Source organism: Rana temporaria, chromosome 10, assembly GCF_905171775.1.
Source record: "Rana temporaria chromosome 10, aRanTem1.1, whole genome shotgun sequence".
Taxonomy (NCBI): Eukaryota; Metazoa; Chordata; class Amphibia; order Anura; family Ranidae; genus Rana; species Rana temporaria.
This window is the reverse complement of record NC_053498.1, coordinates 152,390,311-152,411,675: the sequence shown is the minus strand read 5'-3', so window position 1 is coordinate 152,411,675 and position 21,365 is coordinate 152,390,311. Positions and strand designations below refer to the sequence as shown.

At 48.5% G+C, this 21,365-nt stretch overlaps 1 protein-coding gene across 3 annotated transcripts in view; it reads right to left on the bottom strand.

The window, feature by feature from the left end:
• Positions 1-2,623: 2,623 nt before the first annotated feature.
• Positions 2,624-21,365, bottom strand: part of LOC120915775 (coiled-coil domain-containing protein 50-like) — a 61,048-nt gene continuing 42,306 nt past the window's right edge. For 2 of the 3 annotated variants that reach the window (XM_040326564.1, XM_040326566.1), the window contains 6 exons: positions 18,236-18,372; positions 18,089-18,151; positions 14,503-14,634; positions 9,268-9,389; positions 5,214-5,308; positions 2,624-3,612 (listed from right to left, as the gene is read on the bottom strand). In XM_040326564.1, coding sequence (XP_040182498.1) covers positions 3,443-3,612; positions 5,214-5,308; positions 9,268-9,389; positions 14,503-14,634; positions 18,089-18,151; positions 18,236-18,372 — 719 coding nt within the window. In that variant the 3' untranslated portion in view covers positions 2,624-3,442. The remainder of the gene's footprint in view (positions 3,613-5,213; positions 5,309-9,267; positions 9,390-14,502; positions 14,635-18,088; positions 18,152-18,235; positions 18,373-21,365) is intronic. The other variant, XM_040326565.1, reaches the window with a different exon arrangement.

Below are 21,365 nucleotides of genomic sequence, written 5' to 3'. Positions count from 1 at the left end.
TGCAATGCTCTGCGTCCCGAGCCCAGAGCCTCCCAATGATGTGCTTCAAAAAAAAAAAAAAAAAAGCCGCCCCCATTGGAATCCATGCATCTGTCACCCCGAATGTAGATTAGGGGGCCGCACGACGCATTGATTAGGGGGGCCGCACGCATGGATTAGGGGGCGGCCCCCCGTATGGACGGGCCGTCACCACTGTTTGTGATTGGACTACTGTTGAGATGAATAGCGAGTTGCATCCATTCATGTGGCACCGATTTGCCCCCACAGCGGGGAGTCGCATCCAATGATCTCCAGCAGACCCAACCGCCCTGGAGAATTCTCCCCTCCCCCATGCGATAAGAAAATGAAAAATAAAACATACCCATCAAAAACGATCTTGGGGACGTCTTTAATATTGATTGGACCCCGGGCAAACATTTTCTTGGTCCCTCCCAAATCAACAATTTGAGGGCAGTGCGGGCTCAAGGGGCAGCTGCTTTGGGCCCCACAACAATGACTGGGCCCAGGCAGCTTCCCCTTTTGCCCCGTGTTAAAAGATGGTCCTGCTCCCCCCTCCCCTCAAGATGACTGATCCTTTTCCCCCGCTCCAGAATTCCCCCCTCCTAGCACAAATCCAACCCCCCTCCAAACAAAAATTCCTCCTCCCAGCACAATTCTCCTCCCCTCTCCACCTCTTCTAGCAGAAATTCCCCCCTCCTAGCACAAATCCTCTTCCCCCAAAAGTGCCCCGTCCAACAAAAATTCCCCTAAATCACAACTCCTAGCAATTTTTTTTACCCCCTGACGCACCCCCCCCAAATTGTCCCACCCAAAACAAATCCCCTCCCCCTTGATCTCCTTGCAGCCCCCCCCCACCTCAGAGTGCCCAGGGCAGCTTCTCCTCCTGCCCACACCCCTTGTCCCGGCCCTGTGCCTCAGTATAGACAGGGGGCGCCATACAAATGCCCCTCCCCCCACACTTTTCACATATTTATTTGTATAATTTTTCTTCCACTTCACAATTATGTGACACTTTGTGTCTCACATAAAATCCCAATAAAATACATTTATGTTTTTGGTTGTAATATGAGAAAGGGTGGGAAATTTCAAGGGGTATGAATACTTTTTCAAGGCACTGTCTATAGAGGGGTATGAATACTTGTTCCAGGCTCTGTATATAGAGGGGTATGAATACTTTTTCAAGGCACTGTGTATAGAGGGGTATGAATACTTGTTCCAGGCTCTGTAGGGAAGGAATAAAAGAGAAACGGCATATTCAGTAAGTGATTAAAGCGGAGGACCACACAAAAACGGAACCTCTGCTTTTCGGACCCCTCCCCCCCTTCGGTGTCACATTTGCCACCTTTCAGGGCCAATGAACATTTAGATAACCTGTAAGCTCCTCCCACATCCCCCCACCTTGGTGTAGGTGCAAATTTCCCGATCTTCAAGGCTTCTTCCTTATTAGTCAGTTGAAATTTGCTTCACTTTATTTTCTGTTTCATGCAGAAAATAAAATAAATAAATTGAATCCTCCCAAAAAAAAAAAAAAAAAAAAATAATAAAAATACAAAAAAAATTGAATCCTTCCAAAATAATAAATTGAATCCTTCCCCAAAAAAATTGAATCCTCCCAAAATAAATAAAAAATGAATGGAATCCTCCCAAAACAAATAAAAAATAAATTGAATCCTCCCAAAAAAAAAAAAAAATATATAAAAAAAAAAAATCTGAATCCTCCCAAAAAAAAAAATGGAATCCTCCCAAAATAAATAACAAATGAATTGAATCTTCCCAAAATAAAAAATAAATTGAATCCTCCCAAAAAAAAAAAAAAAAAAAAAAAAAAAAAAAATTAAAAAAAAATACAAAAAAAATGGAATCCTTCCAAAATAATAAATTGAATTGAATCCTCCCCAAAAAAAATCGAATCCTCCCAAAACAAATAAATGAATCGAATCCTCCCAAAAAAAAATAAAATAAATAAATTGAATCCTCCCAAAAAAAAAAAAAAAAAAAAAATAATAAAAATACAAAAAAAATTGAATCCTTCCAAAATAATAAATTGAATCCTTCCCCAAAAAAAATGAATCCTCCCAAAATAAAATAAAAAATGAATGGAATCCTCCCAAAACAAATAAAAAATAAATTGAATCCTCCCAAAAAAAAAAAAAATATATAAAAAAAAAAAATCTGAATCCTCCCAAAAAAAAAAATGGAATCCTCCCAAAATAAATAACAAATGAATTGAATCTTCCCAAAATAAAAAATAAATTGAATCCTCCCAAAAAAAAAAAAAAAAAAAAAAAAAAAAAAAAAAAAAAAAAAATACAAAAAAAATGGAATCCTTCCAAAATAATAAATTGAATTGAATCCTCCCCAAAAAAAATCGAATCCTCCCAAAACAAATAAATGAATCGAATCCTCCCAAAAAAAAAATAAAAAAAAAAAATTGAATTTTTCCCCCAAAAAAAACCGAATCCTCCCAAAATAAATAAAAAATGAATCGAATCCTCCCAAAATAAATAAAAAATAAATTGAATCCTCCCAAAATAAAATTGAATCCTCCCAAAACAATTAAAAAATAAATTGAATGCTCCCAAAATAAATAAAATAAAATAAAAAAACGACAAAGAATTACAAATAAAATGCTTATATTTTTTATATAAAAATGTCTTTTAAAGTAAAGTTCTAAAGGCATTTGAGATCTATACACAAAAGCACCAAAAAGATACTAAAATAATAAAAAAAAAAAAAAAAATTAAATTCAGTGCAAAATGTTTAAAAAAATAAATTGTACTCCTATGAAAACACTGCGTTCTCCCCGCTCAGAGGCCGAGGGACACGTAACAATTTGCAGTTAGTATAACTGAACATGAATAAGCCAACTTGGAAAAATTTAAAGAAACAGACTTTTAACAATAAAAATAAAAAAAAAAAGTAAAAAAAATAAAAATAAAAATAAAATTGACATTTTGCAAATCATTTGTGATGCATTTTTTAGAAAGGCAGTCATTTTAATTCTAGACTTGGATAATTCATGTACATGACAGACGGATAATCCACAACGCTCGTCATAAGCAAGTTTCATAGCACACAGCTAATAATAATATTAATAATGATAATTATTATTATATTCCTCTAATAGACTGGACAGTAGGTCGCTAAAATGTGCTTCTTGGGTGCCGAACGCGTGAAAACGATCGGCGCTATTAGATAACAGCCATTCTCTAGAGTCAAAAAAATGCCTAAGGCACCGGAATTCCAAAAGAAACAAAAAAAATGAAAATAATCATCGAGTCTCATCGTCATCCCTGAATGGAGTTTATACGCTTCTTGTTGACGTACGTCTGAAGAGCCCCGCCCACAATGATGAACCGACAACGAACGCAAAAAAGTTTGGCAAATCGGATGGCAGCTAGAAGGAAATGAGAATAAAATACTACTGAACGGCGGCGAGGAGTCACTGCTGCTTGCACCCTTCCTTCTTGTCTTTGGGTTTATTGCGTCCCACTTTCTCCGCTGGTCTCTTGGTCGGTGGTATAAAGATCGGCTCGGCGCCATCGTCCAGAAAGTCGTACAATCCATCTACCGGGACGGGTTGGGTCTGCGCCGAAACCGGAAATTCTGTAGATACAAAAAACGCAGAAAAGGGGCGTCATTATTTTCTTTTATTTTTAAAGTTATTTTTATTAAGGAAATACAAAGATACAGATATGACAATACAGAGATAAGGATACATATAGGATCAACCAATGAGATCGAGCGATGATACCAAGTCTTTATGTCTGCGAGTCACCCCTATGCCCACCGCACCCGTATGGGAGCAAGCTGTGCCATGGGCAGACGGGCCCTTCGGCCTTCAAACAATTACCGTATATACTCTAGTATAAGCCGACCCGAATATAAGCCGAGGACCTCATTTTACCACAAAAAACTGGGAAAACGAATTGACTCGAGTATAAGCCTAGGGCAGGAATGGGCAAACTACGGCCCGGCGGACCTTTTAATACGGCCCCCACGCGCGATCTCCTCGTGCCGCGATCGCCGCTAATGGAGGCCGCGGCTTTGCGGCCTATGCTTCGAGGGGGCTGGAGCGGGGAGAGCTCAGATAGGCTGCGGGCGCTCCGCCTCCGGCCGCCTCTCGCCCCGTGGGATTGGGGAATTCCTCTGAGAGGGCGGTGCCACCTACGTCACTGCCACGGGGAGACACAGGAAAGGAGCTGGCCGGAGGCTGCAGATAACACGGCGGTCACGTAATCACACAGCGCGCAAACAGCAGGATATGGTAACCCTAAAATATCCACTTGTATACATGTGCCCATTATATCGTTTTTCAAATGCACTTAGGGGGCAGTGGCGGCTGGTGCTCAAATTTTGGGGGGACACAAACGGAATAAAAAATAAATAAAAAATGCGGGCGAAGGAGTGGGGTACAGTAGGGCGAAGGAGTGGGGTACAGTAGGGCGAAGGAGTGGGGTACAGTAGGGCGAAGGAGTGGGGTACAGTAGGGCGAAGGAGTGGGGTACAGTAGGGCGAAGGTGTGGGGTACAGTAGGGCGAAGGGGAGTGGGGTACAGTAGGGCGAAGGGGAGCGGGGTACAGTAGGGCGAAGGGGAGCGGGGTACAGTAGGGCGAAGGGGAGCGGGGTACAGTAGGGCGAAGGGGAGCGGGGTACAGTAGGGCGAAGGGGAGCGGGGTACAGTAGGGCGAAGGGGAGCGGGGTACAGTAGGGCGAAGGGGAGTGGGGTACAGTAGGGCGAAGGGGAGTGGGGTACAGTAGGGCGAAGGAGTGGGGTACAGTAGGGCGAAGGAGTGGGGTACAGTAGGGCGAAGGAGTGGGGTACAGTAGGGCGAAGGTGTGGGGTACAGTAGGGCGAAGGGGAGTGGGGTACAGTAGGGCGAAGGGGAGTGGGGTACAGTAGGGCGAAGGGGAGTGGGGTACAGTAGGGCGAAGGGGAGTGGGGTACAGTAGGGCGAAGGGGAGCGGGGTACAGTAGGGCGAAGGGGAGTGGGGTACAGTAGGGCGAAGGGGAGTGGGGTACAGTAGGATGACATACAGGCTGACTCTGAATGCAGACCCTCATGTGGTCTCTAGCAGTGAATTGGGGAGATTGTATTTCGGGGTTCAGTCTGGGAAGGTCTCAGGACTCTGGACGGTGTTCCCGGGGTCTCCATATCAGGAATGGACACACTGAGTAATCTACACATGAAGATCACGGGGGCTTTGTGCACCTTGGGAACAGACGGTGAACACTTCGGGTTGAGCCTCCTTCTTGGACTTGAAGGTCGGGTCGAGTTCCTCGGCGATATTCCTGGGGGAGCAGAGTCTGGAGGAGAGAGAGTAGGAGAATGAACTCTTCATCATGGGGCGGGGCTAGACAAATCTTCCATGTCAGGAGGAACAGGTTTGATCTGAGAAGAAGAATTCCACCCACTCCCATTATTCAATGATGGGGCACCATCCCGCCCCACTGACACCAATGATGGGACACTATTCCTCCCACTGACACCAATGATGGGACACTATTCCTCCCACTGACACCAATGATGGGACACTATTCCTCCCACTGACACCAATGATGGGACACTATTCCTCCCACTGACACCAATGATGGGACACTATTCCTCCCACTGACACCAATGATGGGACACTATTCCTCCCACTGACACCAATGATGGGACACTATTCCTCCCACTGACACCAATGATGGGACACTATTCCTCCCACTGACACCAATGATGGGACACTATTCCTCCCACTGACACCAATGATGGGACACTATTCCTCCCACTGACACCAATGATGGGACACTATTCCTCCCACTGACACCGATGATGGGACACTATTCCTCCCACTGACACCAATGATGGGACACTATTCCTCCCACTGACACCAATGATGGGACCCTATTCCTCCAGGGCCTCTGCTTTTGAAAAAACAAAACAAATATATACTTTTTTGGGGGTTAAAAGTAAAAGTAACTTATAGCAAAAAAAAATTCAGATTTTAACATGTGCAAAAAACAAACAAACATCTACCACCATTTTATTCTCCAGGGCCTGCGCTTTCAGAAAACAAAATATACTTTTTGGGGGTTAAAAGCAATTTATAGCAAAGCGCATGCAGACTTTAACATGTGATGTAATGAGAAGACTTCATTCAACATTTCCACTGTGTTGCGCTGGCACTCTGCCCCCCGATGACGCGGGCGGCGGCGGCGGGGATTTATTTTTAGATGTCTGGTTTCTCTAAAGAATAAACCCAACGTTCAGCAAAAACCACGGAGTGAAAATAAAAAAAAGGGGGGCCACCAGAAGCATTGTGAGGGATCGGCGGAGGGAAATGCGGTGCAGTAAGGTGGTGTTCCGTTCTGTGGGGGATGGGGGATGGGCATGAGGCCAGACCTGTGCAATGGAGAAATCAGCTAAAGATCAACGACACCAAAACTACCAATTGGCTACAGCGCAAAAGCGCCCCCTATTGGCTTCAGCGCAAAAGCGCCCCCTGTTGGCTACAGCGCAAAAGCGCCCCCTGTTGGCTACAGCGCAAAAGCGCCCCCTGTTGGCTACAGCGCAAAAGCGCCCCCTGTTGGCTACAGCGCAAAAGCGCCCCCTGTTGGCTACAGCGCAAAAGCGCCCCCTGTTGGCTACAGCACAAAAGCGCCCCCCTATTGGCTACAGCGCAAAAGCGCCCCCTGTTGGCTACAGCGCAAAAGCGCCCCCCCTATTGGCTACAGCGCAAACGCGCCCCCCTATTGGCTACAGCGCAAAAGCGCCGCCCTCTTGGCTACAGTGCAAAAGCGCCCCCCTATTGGCTACAGCGCAAAAGCGCCCCCTATTGGCTACAGCGCAAAAGCGCCCCCTATTGGCTACAGCGCAAAAGCGCCCCCCTATTGGCTACAGCGCAAAAGCGCCCCCCTATTGGCTACAGCGCAAAAGCTCCCCCCTATTGGCTACAGCGCAAAAGCGCCCCCTATTGGCTACAGCGCAAAAGCGACCCCCTATTGGCTACAGCGCAAAAGCGACCCCCTATTGCCTACAGCGCAAAAGCTCCCCCCTATTGGCTACAGCGCAAAAGCGCCCTCTATTGGCTACAGCGCAAAAGCGCCCCCCCTATTGGCTACAGCGCAAAAGCGCCCCCCCTATTGGCTACAGCGCAAAAGCGCCCCCCCTATTGGCTACAGCGCAAAAGCGCCCCCCTATTGGCTACAGCGCAAAAGCGCCCCCTATTGGCTACAGCGCAAAAGCGCCCCCCTATTGGCTACAGCGCAAAAGCGCCCCCCTATTGGCTACAGCGCAAAAGCGCCCTCTATTGGCTACAGCGCAAAAGCGACCCCCTATTGGCTACAGCGCAAAAGCGACCCCCTATTGGCTACAGCGCAAAAGCGACCCCCTATTGGCTACAGCGCAAAAGCGCCCCCCTATTGGCTACAGCGCAAAAGCGCCCCCCTATTGGCTACAGCGCAAAAGCGCCCCCCTATTGGCTACAGCGCAAAAGCGCCCCCTATTGGCTACAGTGCAAAAGCGCCTCCTATTGGCTACAGCGCAAAAGCGCCTCCTATTGGCTACAGCGCAAAAGCGCCTCCTATTGGCTACAGCGCAAAAGCGCCCCCCTATTGGTTACAGCGCAAAAGCGCCTCCTATTGGCTACAGCGCAAAAGCGCCTCCTATTGGCTACAGCGCAAAAGCGCCCCCCTATTGGCTACAGCGCAAAAGCGCCCCCCTATTGGCTACAGCGCAAAAGCGCCTCCTATTGGCTACAGCGCAAAAGCGCCTCCTATTGGCTACAGCGCAAAAGCGCCCCCTTATTGGCTACAGCGCAAAAGCGCCTCCTATTGGCTACAGCGCAAAAGCGCCTCCTATTGGCTACAGCGCAAAAGCGCCCCCTTATTGGCTACAGCGCAAAATTGATTCCCTTCGATTTCAATGCAAAGTTTTGTACCGTTGACTTCAACGCAAAAAACGCCCCCCCCCCCTGTTGACCAGCCATAGTAATTAAATTATTATTATTTTTTTTTTTTTTAAAGAGTCTATTTCGGTTTCAGTTTTCAGCCAAGTGCATCCTGAAGAGGCGCGCATGATCTGACACCCCCTACTTGGGTTCCAGCTTTGAGTCCAGGACGGTCCACCTCACTCTATGGTTATTGCCCTATAAGCCCTGAGGAAGGGGGAGTGTGAATTCCCGAAACGCGTCGGGTATTTTTGCTGAATAAAATCTTTCATAGGCTGTATAATGTGGCGCTTCCATCAATTTTTTTTTTACATAGTGGAGGTGGCGAGAGGGGCGATTCACCCACAAACCCCAAATGCTCTAGGGCGGGGGGGGGGGGGTCATCATCTCCTGTCCTCAGGGCCCACTAACAGGCCAGGTTTGCAAGATAACTGGAATACATGACAGGTGATCTCATTTGCTGCTCAGTGATTGCCGTATTCTAGTCTGCATCTCCCCCCCAAGGGAATACAGAAAACCTGGCCTGTTAGTGGGCCCTGAGGACGGGGGGGGGGGGGGGGGGGAGATGATGACCGCGACTCTAAGGTCCACCTTACAGGACATGACCAGTAGAAAGTTCTGCCCAATTCTACACAAGACTAAAAGACCGAGATGGGGGAAAATCTAGTGCTTGAGGAAATTTCCTCTCATTTCCTGTCTGGACAGGAAGTGATGAGAAATCTCTCCAACAGGAACACAGACAAGACGTTTCAGTCAATGGCGTCACTAGGGGGGGGGGCCAGAGGGGCCCTGACCCCCCCCCCCCCCAATTAAAATGCCTTTTTGTTTGGAAACCCACTGTGGCAGAACACCAGGGCCCGGTGGCAAGACAACCTTTGCGACCCCTGAGAGATCTCCCACTGCTTTGGACCCTTGTATTTTCCTGGTGTGCTGGTGACAAATCTCTTGTTTTCTGCCCCCCCCCCGGGGGCCCCAGTATAGTAGGAAGGGAGCTCACTGCAGAACATGTGAAAGGGCCCGTTGTGGGATCGTAGTAAAGAGCCCCAGGATATACAATTAAATTTTATAGTTGCCCCCCCCCCCCCGTACTTTTGTCCCCGCCCCCCCTAATTATGTAAGCTGGAGACGTTTCAGTGGAGTGAGGAAAGGTTCGGAATTCTGCCCCATGGACAACCCCCCTCCCCCATTTCTTTTTTAGGGATCATAGGGACAGGAAGTGAAGGGAAATTTCCCCAATGAGGAAGCTGAGAACTTTTTTCCTCACTCCGTTATACACAGGAAAGAAACGCGTTGGTTGGAGTTTCCTGTACACGGCGGCGGGCTGTGAAGACTTACTTGGCCGGGTCACAAGTGGCGTCCACCGCGGACAGCTCCATTTTCTCCGGCGTGCGGCACTCGGTCGGTGATGCCAGGCCCTCCGAGTCCAAGCGTCCTTGGTTATAAGAAGGCACTTCATTCTGAGGAGACCAAAAAAAAAAAGGAGGAGGAGGTTACCGACCCGGGACACAAATCTCCCCCACCTCCCCCCCCCCCCGGTGATATCCCCCCCCCCATCATCATACAAAGTCCACCCAGGACCGGAACCTGAAGGTGAAGTCCGGACATTTGGTACCCGAGGTGAAGGAATTCCTCAGGATAGGCAACAGAAGGGTTTCTACTGAAACAATGGCGGGGGAGGGGATCAGGAGAAGAGCCAAACTCCATGAAATCTTCTTCTTCTTCTATGAGGAGAAGTTCTTTCTTTCTAAGATCTTTCTTCATGTCATTTTTTAATTGTCACTTTTCATTATGATCCCCCCGGTGATCCTGCCATGAGGGTCCTTGTTCAGGCACTTCCTGTTATAGAGTGACAACACCCTGTCCGTATCTCCCAACTGTGCTCATGCATTGTCCCCGACACACAACCTTCCCATGGAGACTCTCCCCGTCTGATCAATGTTTATAAACAATGTTACTTTGTATCTCTCTATCTCCCGTCTGATCAATGTTTATAAACAATGTTACTTTGTATCTCTCTCTCCCGTCTGATCAATGTTTATAAACAATGTTACTTTGTATCTCTCTATCCCGTCTGATCAATGTTTATAAACAATGTTACTTTGTATCTCTCTATCTCCCGTCTGATCAATGTTTATAAACAATGTTACTTTGTATCTCTCCATCTCCTCTGATCAATGTTTATAAACAATGTTACTTTGTATCTCTCTATCTCCCATCTGATCAATGTTTATAAACAATGTTACTTTGTATCTCTCTATCTCCCATCTGATCAATGTTTATAAACAATGTTACTTTGTATCTCTCTATCTCCCGTCTGATCAATGTTTATAAACAATGTTACTTTGTATCTCTCTATCTCCCGTCTGATCAATGTTTATAAACAATGTTACTTTGTATCTCTCTATCTCTCCCGTCTGATCAATGTTTATAAACAATGTTACTTTGTATCTCTCTATCTCCCGTCTGATCAATGTTTATAAACAATGTTACTTTGTATCTCTCCATCTCCTCTGATCAATGTTTATAAACAATGTTACTTTGTATCTCTATCTCCCGTCTGATCAATGTTTATAAACAATGTTACTTTGTATCTCTATCTCCCGTCTGATCAATGTTTATAAACAATGTTACTTTGTATCTCTATCTCTTGTCTGATCAATGTTTATAAACAATGTTACTTTGTATCTCTCTATCTCCCGTCTGATCAATGTTTATAAACAATGTTACTTTGTATCTCTCCATCTCCTCTGATCAATGTTTATAAACAATGTTACTTTGTATCTCTCTCTATCTCCCGTCAGATCAATGTTTATAAACAATGTTACTTTGTATCTCTCTCTCCCGTCTGATCAATGTTTATAAACAATGTTACTTTGTATCTCTATCTCTCCCGTCTGATCAATGTTTATAAACAATGTTACTTTGTATCTCTCTCTCTCCCGTCTGATCAATGTTTATAAACAATGTTACTTTGTATCTCTCTATCTCCTGTCTGATCAATGTTTATAAACAATGTTACTTTGTATCTCTCTCTCCCGTCTGATCGATGTTTATAAACAATGTTACTTTGTATCTCTCTATCTCCCGTCTGATCAATGTTTATAAACAATGTTACTTTGTATCTCTCCATCTCCTCTGATCAATGTTTATAAACAATGTTACTTTGTATCTCTCTCTCTCCCGTCTGATCAATGTTTATAAACAATGTTACTTTGTATCTCTCTCTCTCCTGTCTGATCAATGTTTATAAACAATGTTACTTTGTATCTCTCTATCTCCTGTCTGATCAATGTTTATAAACAATGTTACTTTGTATCTCTCTCTCTCCCGTCTGATCAATGTTTATAAACAATGTTACTTTGTATCTCTCTATCTCCCGTCTGATCAATGTTTATAAACAATGTTACTTTGTATCTCTCTATCTCCCGTCTGATCAATGTTTATAAACAATGTTACTTTGTATCTCTCTATCTCCTGTCTGATCAATGTTTATAAACAATGTTACTTTGTATCTCTCTGTCTCCAGTCTGATCAATGTTTATAAACAATGTTACTTTGTATCTCTCTGTCTCCCGTCTGATCAATGTTTATAAACAATGTTACTTTGCATCTCTATCTCTCCCGTCTGATCAATGTTTATAAACAATGTTACTTTGTATCTCTGTCTCCCATCTGATCAATGTTTATAAACAATGTTACTTTGTATCTCTCTATCTCTCCCGTCTGATCAATGTTTATAAACAATGTTACTTTGTATCTCTATCTCTCCCGTCTGATCAATGTTTATAAACAATGTTACTTTGTATCTCTCTGTCTCCAGTCTGTACAATGTTTATAAACACTGTCAGGTGATCTTTTTTTTTTATAGCAGCATCTACTAGAGCCGCTTTATTTACACAGCGACTCCCGGCTTTAAATGTTAGGAATTGGAAATTGCCAGTAAGTAGGAAGGGGATCGGAGGACCGGATGTAATTGGTGACGCGTATTTGGCCGAATGTCGCGCACGCCGCGTCTCCAGCCAAATAAGCCGACTGACAAGACAAATTATAATCTGGGAGTTGAGATTTTTCCTCCCCCGGACTCCTCAGAAGTGCGAAGAAGAAGAATCACAGAAAGGAAAGGTTATTACAAGCGACACGCGTGGTGCGCCTGCGACAGTCACCGTGACGCCATGAGAAGTGTGGAGACAACGTCACATCGTAACCAACCCTGAGCGAGGATCTCGTATCACTTATTTTATGGTGAGAAGAGGAAATGATGAATTGCGCCCCCCCCCCCCCCCCCCCCCGTTGAGCAGCTTCCTGTCCTGTATCGGAGGAGTGATGTGGTTCTTCATTACCCAGCAAAATGTCACCATCCATCTATAAACGTCCAACGTGTGACAACTTGAGAGGAAGTTCCACAGAACGGCCTCTTCTGGTAACTGGAGAGAAGTCGGGCCGCAGAGCTGGTGACAGCGCCTCAAACCCGAGGAGAGGCGAGGTGTCTGAGGTGAGCGGGTCCTGCGCACTGCGCCGAGCCCCGGCCTCAACCCTACCGAGTCACAATCTCAACCCGCAGAAGCAGATAAATGAATGACACCGAGTGTTAGAAATAACGGCCTTACTAGAAAAATAAAAAATTGTTATCAACTTTTTTGTTCGTCCTTTGTAAAGAGGCTGCAGGAGATCCGCAGCACTGAGCTTCAGACACTTCCCGCCTGCATGCACTCAGATCCGCAGCACTGAGCTTCATCAGACACTTCCCGCCTGCATGCACTCAGATCCGCAACACTGAGCTTCATCAGACGCTTCCCGCCTGCATGCACTCCAGTGATGGCTGCAGAATTCTCTGCATAGAAAGAATCTGGAAAATTCTTTGTGAAGATCGAGGGGGAAAAAACTAAATTGCGATAACAATTCTTAACCACTTCCTTACTGGGCACTTAAACCCCTTCCTGACCAGAGGACTTTTTGCGATTCGGCACTGCGTCGCTTTAACTGACAATTGCGCGGTCGTGCGACGTGGCTCCCAAACAAAATTGGCGTCCTTTTTTCCCCACAAATAGAGCTTTCTTTTGGTGGTATTTGATCACCTCTGCGGTTTTTATTTTTTGCGCTATAAACAAAAATAGAGCGACAATTTTGAAAAAAAAAAAATTTGTTTTACTTGTTGCTGTAATAAATAGCTCAATTTTTTTTTTACGTTTTTTTTTATCCTCAGTCTAGGCCGATACGTATTCTACATATTTTTAGTAAAAAAAAAAAAAAAAAAAAAAATCGCAAAAGTTATAGCGCCTACAAAATAAGGGACAGAATTATTATTATTATTTTATTTTTTTACTAGTAATGGCGGCGATCTGCGATTTTTATGGCGGACACATCGGACACTTTTGACACATTTTTGGCGCCATTCACATTTATACTGCAATCAGTGCTATAAATATGCACTTATTACGGGAAGGGGTTAACACTAGGGGGTGAGGAAGGGGTTAAATGTGTACCCTAATATTAGTGTTCTAACTGTGGGGGAGGGGGGGTGACTGGGGGAGGTGACCGATCTGTGTCCCTATGTACAAGAGACACAGATCCGTCTCCTCTCTCCCCTGACAGCACCACTGTCTGCGAGAGCCGGGAATGAGAGATGATCTCATATGTAAACATATGAGATCATCTCTCATTGGCCGCACAGATCGCCTAGGAAACGGCCGCTCCGATTGGCCGTTCACGGCGATCTGTGACTGCGATCTGTGACTACAAGGGACACGGCCAGCACAGCAGTTCCCCGCTGCCCGCTCGGGAGCGCGCGCGGGGAACGTGCAAAGGGGCGGTCGTAAAAAGACGGCCTGTTAGAGATTGGGAGCCGCGCTGAGGCCGTACAAAGTCGTACGGCCGTCAGCAAGTGGTTAACGATTAATCGTGCCGATCTATGTAGCCGCACGCCATTCTTCAGGACGGGTTTCCTGATAGGCCGGGTCTAAATAATCTGTGTTGACATTGCTACATGACGGGGGTGAGAGTATAAAAGAGAAGAGGGGCGCCTCTAAGTGTAGCAATAAGTTGCTAAATGTTGTCCCTTCATTACATGTAACCATATTACTACACTTAGAGGAGAAGCCTCTCTTCTCTTTTATACTCAGTTGTGACATGACGCTGCTCTTATATCAAGACATCGCTTGTATACCAAGACATCGCTTGTATACCAAGACATCGCTTGTATACCAAGACATCGCTTGTATACCAAGACATCGCTTGTATACCAAGACATCGCTTGTATACCAAGACATCGCTTGTATATCAAGACATCGCTTGTATATCAAGACATCGCTTGTATATCAAGACATCGCTTGTATACCAAGACATCGCTTGTATATCAAGGCAAAATTTATATAAAAAAAAAAGCTTGTCTTGCAAAACGCTCTCAAACCAAGTTACTCTCAAACCAAGGTTTTCCTGCACTTTAGCTGTGTCCCCCAGAACCTTTGTAAGAACCACGTCCAGCCTTTCCTTCACAGTCCAGGGTCACAGCATTCTATAGCACCCCAGAGATTGAGGACCCCCCCCCAGTAGTTGGCCTTTATCGGACGTCACCTTCACTCCAAGGCTCTTCCTGTCGGAGACGCTACAAATACTGCCGTCATCATCGCTGTCCCCGGGCAGGTCCAGATCCTCCGACCTCCTTTGGGCTCTCAGCTCCTGCCGCTGGATGTACTTCGCAATCTCCTAATGTAAAAAACACGCGAGAGGGTTACTGCAGCAGGGCGCGTGTATCCAATCAGAACGCAGCTTACATTTATACCCATTGTTGTTGTTCACCAGAAATTCCCGGGAAAGAAACCAAAGCAGCGGCTTCTTTTAAAAAGTCATTATAAAATCTTTTTTTCCCAGGTTTAAAAGCCAATATTTTGGTTTTAGTTGGACGCTGGTGGGTCGGGGGTTTGGATGCTGGTGGGTCGGGGGGTTTGGATGCTGGTGGGTCGGGGGGTTTGGATGCTGGTGGGTCGGGGGTTTGGATGCTGGTGCGTTGGGGGTTTGGATGCTGGGGGGGTCGGGGGTTTGGATGCTGGTGGGTCGGGGGGTTCGGATGCTGGTGGGTCGGGGGGTTCGGATGCTGGTGGGTTGGAGGTTTGGATGCTGGTGGGTCGGGGGTTTGGATGCTGGGGGGTCGGGGGTTTGGATGCTGGGGGGTCGGGGGTTTGGATGCTGGGGGGTCGGGAGGTTGGATGCTGGTGGGTTGGGGGGTTTGGATGCTGGTGGGTTGGGGGGTTTGGATGCTGGTGGGTCGGGGGGTTTGGATGCTGGTGGGTTGGGGGGTTTGGATGCTGGGGGGGGGGGTCGGGGGTTTGGATGCTGGGGGGGGGGGGGGGTCGGGGGTTTGGATGCTGGGGGGGGGGGTCGGGGGTTTGGATGCTGGGGGGGGGGGGGTCGGGGGTTTGGATGCTGGTGGGTCGGGGGGTTTGGATGCTGGGTGGGTTGGGGGGTTTGGATGCTGGTGGGTTAGGGGTTTGGATGCTGGTGGGGTTTGGATGCTGGTGGGTTGGGGGGTTTGGATGCTGGTGGGTTGGGGGTTTGGATGCTGGTGGGTTGGGGGTTTGGATGCTGGTGGGTGGGGGGTTTGGATGCTGGTGGGTCGGGGGGTTTGGATGCTGGGGGGGTCGGGGGTTTGGATGCTGGGGGGTTAGGGGTTTGGATGCTGGGGGGTTAGGGGTTTGGATGCTGGGGGGTCGGAGGTTTGGATGCTGGTGGGTTGGGGGGTTTGGACGCTGGGGGTTGGGGGTTTGGACGCTGGTGGGTCGGAGGTTTGGATGCTGGTGGGTCGGAGGTTTGGATGCTGGTGGGTTGGGGGGTTTGGATGCTGGGGGGTTGGGGGGGTTTGGATGCTGGTGGGTCGGAGGTTTGGACGCTGGTGGGTTGGGGGTTTGGATGCTGGGGGGTTAGGGGTTTGGATGCTGGGGGGTCGGAGGTTTGGATGCTGGTGGGTTGGGGGGTTTGGACGCTGGTGGGTTGGGGGTTTGGATGCTGGTGGGTCGGGGGTTTGGATGCTGGTGGGTCGGGGGTTTGGATGCTGGTGGGTCGGGGGTTTGGATGCTGGTGGGTCGGGGGTTTGGATGCTGGTGGGTTGGGGGGTTTGGATGCTGGTGGGTTGGGGGTTTGGATGCTGGTGGGTTGGGGGGGTTTGGATGCTGGTGGGTCGGGGGGTTTGGATGCTGGTGGGTTGGGGGTTTGCATGCTGGGGGGTTGGGGGGGTTTGGATGCTGGTGGGTTGGGGGGTTTGGATGCTGGTGGGTCGGGGGTTTGGACGCTGGTGGGTTTGGATGCTGGTGGGTTGGGATGCTGGTGGGTCGGGGGTTTGGATGCTGGTGGGTCGGGGGTTTGGATGCTGGTGGGTCGGGGGGTTTGGATGCTGGTGGGTTGGGGGGTTTGGATGCTGGTGGGTTGGGGGTTTGCATGCTGGGGGGTTGGGGGGGTTTGGATGCTGGTGGGTCGGGGGGTTTGGATGCTGGTGGGTTGGGGGTTTGCATGCTGGGGGGTTGGGGGGGTTTGGATGCTGGTGGGTCGGGGGGTTTGGATGCTGGTGGGTCGGGGGGTTTGGATGCTGGTGGGTCGGGGGGTTTGGATGCTGGTGGGTCGGGGGGTTTGCATGCTGGGGGGTTGGGGGGTTTGGATGCTGGTGGGTCGGGGGTTTGGACGCTGGTGGGTTTGGATGCTGGTGGGTTGGGATGCTGGTGGGTCGGGGGTTTGGATGCTGGTGGGTCGGGGGTTTGGATGCTGGTGGGTCGGGGGGTTTGGATGCTGGTGGGTCGGGGGGTTTGGATGCTGGTGGGTTGGGATGCTGGCGGGTCGGGGGTTTGGATGCTGGTGGGTTGGGGGGTTTGGACGCTGGGGGGGTCGGGGGTTTGGACGCTGGTGGGTCGGGGGGTTTGGATGCTGGGGGGTCGGGGGTTTGGACGCTGGTGGGTTGGGGGTTGGACGCTGGTGGGTTGGGGGGTTGGATGCTGGTGGGTCGGGGGGTTTGGATGCTGGGGGGTTTGGATGCTGGGGGGTTGGGGGGTTTGGATGCTGGGGGGTTGGATTCTGGTGGGTTGGGGGTTTGGATGCTGGTGGGTCGGGGGGTTTGGATGCTGGTGGGTCGGGGGGTTTGGACGCTGGTGGGTCGGGGGGTTTGGACGCTGGTGGGTCGGGGGGTTTGGATGCTGGTGGGTTGGGGGTTGGACGCTGGTGGGTTGGGGGGGTTGGATGCTGGTGGGTCGGGGGGTTTGGATGCTGGGGGGTCGGGGGGTTTGGATGCTGGGGGGTTGGGGGGTTTGGATGCTGGGGGGTTGGGGGGTTTGGATGCTGGGGGGTCGGGGGGTTTGGATGCTGGGGGGTTGGGGGGTTTGGATGCTGGGGGGTTGGGGGGTTTGGATGCTGGGGGGTTGGATTCTGGGGGGTTGGGGGGTTTGGATGCTGGTGGGTTGGGGGGTTTGGATGCTGGGGGGGTTGGGGGTTTGGACGCTGGTGGTCTTTGTTTGGTGTGTTTTTTTCTCTTTGCACATACAAAATATTGTTGATTTAAATAAATGGAAATGGAAAGAGAAAAAACCCACCCAAAGACCCTCCAGAATCCTCTATTGAATTTCTTCTACATGTTTTGCTCCTTGGCTTCGTCAGGAAGTATATATGCATATGGGATACTACCAAATATATAAGATATAAAATATTGTTGATTTAAATAAATGTATGTGCAAAGAGAAAAAAACACCCAAAGACCAACCAGAATCCTCCATGCTATTTTTTTTTCTACATGTTTCGCCCCATGGCTTCTTCAGGAAGTATATATGCATATGGGATACTACCAAAGACACAAATATATATATATGAGATACATTTATTTAAATCAAGAATATTTTGTATCTCATATATATATATATATATTTGTGTCTTTGGTAGTATCCCGTATGTATATATACTGCCTGACGAAGCCACGGGGCGAAACATGTAGAAAAAATTGCAGAGGACTCTGTTCTCAATAAGATCTTGTGAATTTCTTTATGGATTGTAAAGTGGATTTGTAATAAATATTATTACATTTTTAAAAGATGAAATGTTTGGCTTATTGGTGCAGCAATTCCTCTCCAATCTTCCGATCGATGGGAATTCCACGGAAATCACAACCAAACGTGAAAATAGTTCTCACCTCATCCTGCGCCACCTGAGCGGCCCGGAAGTCCTCGTGTTGGTCGCGCCGTTTCACCTCTGCCTGCAGAACACAAAGTACAGCAAGTCACCAGCGGCGGTCTACCTGGGAAGAGATTAGCTGGACGAAGCAGCGCGTTTCACTTACTACGCGTTTCTCCTCTTCTTCCTGCAGTCGGCGAGCCAGTTCTTCGTCCTGTAACAGCTGGTCGGGGCTCTGGACTTTCAGGTCGGCCATTTTCCACTGCAGGGGGTCGATGTCGAAGCCGGGCCGCGTCTCCTCACCTTGTTGGGAACACAGAAGGAAATGTTTGGCCCCGGGTCCAATCAACATTAACCACAAAACGGCCAGCGCACGCAGATATACGGCTGCACAACGGCGCGAGCACGCAGATATACGGCTGCACAACGCCGCGAGCACGCAGATATACGGCTGCACAACGCCGCGAGCACGCAGATATACGGCTGCACAACGGCGCGAGCACGCAGATATACGGCTGCACAACGCCGCGAGCACGCAGATATACGGCTGCACAACGCCGCGAGCACGCAGATATACGGCTGCACAACGCCGCGAGCACGCAGATATACGGCTGCACAACGCCGCAAGCACGCAGATATACGGCTGCACAACGGCGCAAGCACGCAGATATACGGCTGCACAACGGCGCAAGCACGCAGATATACGGCTGCACAACGGCACGGGCACGCAGATATACGGCTGCACAACGGCACGGGCACGCAGATATACGGCTGCACAACGGCACGGGCACGCAGATATACGGCTGCACAACGGCGCGAGCACGCAGATATACGGCTGCACAACGGCACGAGCACGCAGATATACGGCTGCACAACGGCGCGAGCACGCAGATATACGGCTGCACAACGCCGCGGGCAGGCAGATGGGCGTACCGGTACTTCCCTATAAAATTTGCTCACCAGCGGGCGCGCCGCGTGAGTGCGCTCGCGGGTCCCGGGAACTCGATGTTCCCGGTGATTGCGGTCAGCAAAGGCAGAGCAGGGGGAGGCCTTTGTAAACAAGACATTCCCCTGTTCTGCCTAGCGACAGGTCACTGATCAAATGTTCCTTGTGATCGGGAACAGCGATCAGTGACGTGTCACTGGTAGCTCCTCCCCCTAATAGTTAGAACTCCATGTCCGCTGGTGTCTGGCGATCGTGTCTCGGAGAGGCAGAACGGGGAGGTGCCTATATAAAGAAGGCATCTCCCTGTTCTGCCTAGTGACAGGACACTGATCGTCTGTTCCCCGTCACCGGGAGCAGGTAGCCCAGATTCTGGCCAATTTCATCGCAGAAAAAAGAAAAAAAAACGGCAGCAAAGTATGCAACCTTTTTGCATACAAAAGTAGGGACGGGCTGGGGGGAAATCTCCACCCCGCCCCCTGGCCCAGCCCGCCCTTATCACCCCCCCCACAGTTAGAATCACTCCCTAGGACACACTTAACCCCTTTCAGCCGGTGATTCTGCGCACCATAAGAACGATTATAGTGGTGGTTCCGCCGATTGATCGTTCTTATAGGCGGCGGGAGGGGACAACCCCCCCCCCTGCAGCCGCCATCCGGTGCTTTTCCGGGCTCTCCCGCGCCGTCGGGGGGTCCGGAGAACGGATCGTACGGTGCCGGGTGACGACCATAGAGATTTCCAAGGACCAAATGGTCACCAGTCATCTCTATGGAAGTATACAAAGCCGCAATCGCGGCTGTCGGCCTGAGATCGGTGATTTTTTTTCCCGATCTCATGCTTTCCAGCCTGGAGATGTGGGGGGGAGGGGGAGGTCTTATTGACTCCGCCTCTCTCCATAAAGAGGACCTGTCACAATATATTCCTATTACAAGGGATGTTTACATTCCTTCCAATAGGAATAAAAGTGATCAAAAAAAAAGTGTAAAAAGTAAAAAAAAAAAATATAATAATAATAATAATAATAAAAAAAAACAAAAACAAAAAAAACGCCCCTGTCCCTGGTAGCTCGCGCTCAGAAGCGAACACGCAAGTCCCGCCTACATATGTAAACGCCGTTTAAACCACACGTGAGGTATCGACGCGTGCATTAGAGCGCCTGCAACAACTCTAGTACTAGACCTCGTCTGCAACTCTTAAGGCCCAGATTCTGAAAGGGCTTAAGATGGCGCAACGCCATTTGCGCCGTCGTAAGTCCTAATCTGGGCCTTCGTATCTATGCGACTGATTCTTAGAATCAGTTACGCATAGATAAGCATTAGATCTGACAGGCAATGCAATTTTTTTTCCGCCGCTAGGTGTCGCCTCCGTCGCTTTCCCCGTCGTCTATGCAAATTAGCTATTTACGGGAAATTCCCGAACGTACGCGCGGTCGACGCAGTGAAGTTACGACGTTTCCGTATCTTTTGCGACACGTAAGGTTGCCCCTGCTATATGAGGGGCAACCAATGTTAAGTATGGCCGTCGTTCCCGCGTCGAAATTTAAAAATTTACGTCGTTTGCGTAAGTCGTCCATGAATGGCGCTGGACGCCATTTACGTTAACGTCGAAGCCAATGACGTCCTTGCAAAGTTATTTCGCGCAATGCACGTCGGGAAATTTTAGGGCATGCGCAGTACGTTCGGCGTGGGAACACCCCTAATTTAAATGATCCACGCCCCCTACCCGGATCATTTGAATTAGGCGGGCTTGCGCCGGGGGATTTACGCTACGCCGCCGCAACTTTACAGGCAAGTGCTTTGTGAATCAAGCACTTGCCCGTAAAACTTGCGGCGGCGTAACGTAAATGAGATACGTTACGCCGCCGCATTTTTACGCAAATCTACCAGAATCTGCCCCTAAATTGGTAACCTGTAAAAAAAAAATTAAAGCGTCGCCTATGGAGATTTTAAGGTACCGAAGTTTGTCGCCATTCCATGAGTGTGCAAAATTTTAAAGCGCGACATGTTAGGTATCTATTTACTCGGCGTAACTTCATCTTTCACATTTTTTTGTACAATGGGCCAATTTTACTGTTTTGTTATTTTTTAATTCATTAAACCATTCCCCCCCCCCCCCAAAAAAAAAGGCATTTGAAAAATGATTGCGCAAATACTGTGTGAGATAAAAAGATATAAAAGGATATAAAGCAAAGGGAAATTTCCACGTCTTGTAGAACGGGAATTATTTTCCCGGATATCATTGGCTGATCTGGTATAGGGCGTCATTTTATATCTGAAACCCTCGCAATCTCTGACCTCCCCCCCCCCCCCCCCCCCCTGTACTGGCACAAGATCAATACTTAGGAAACAACCAC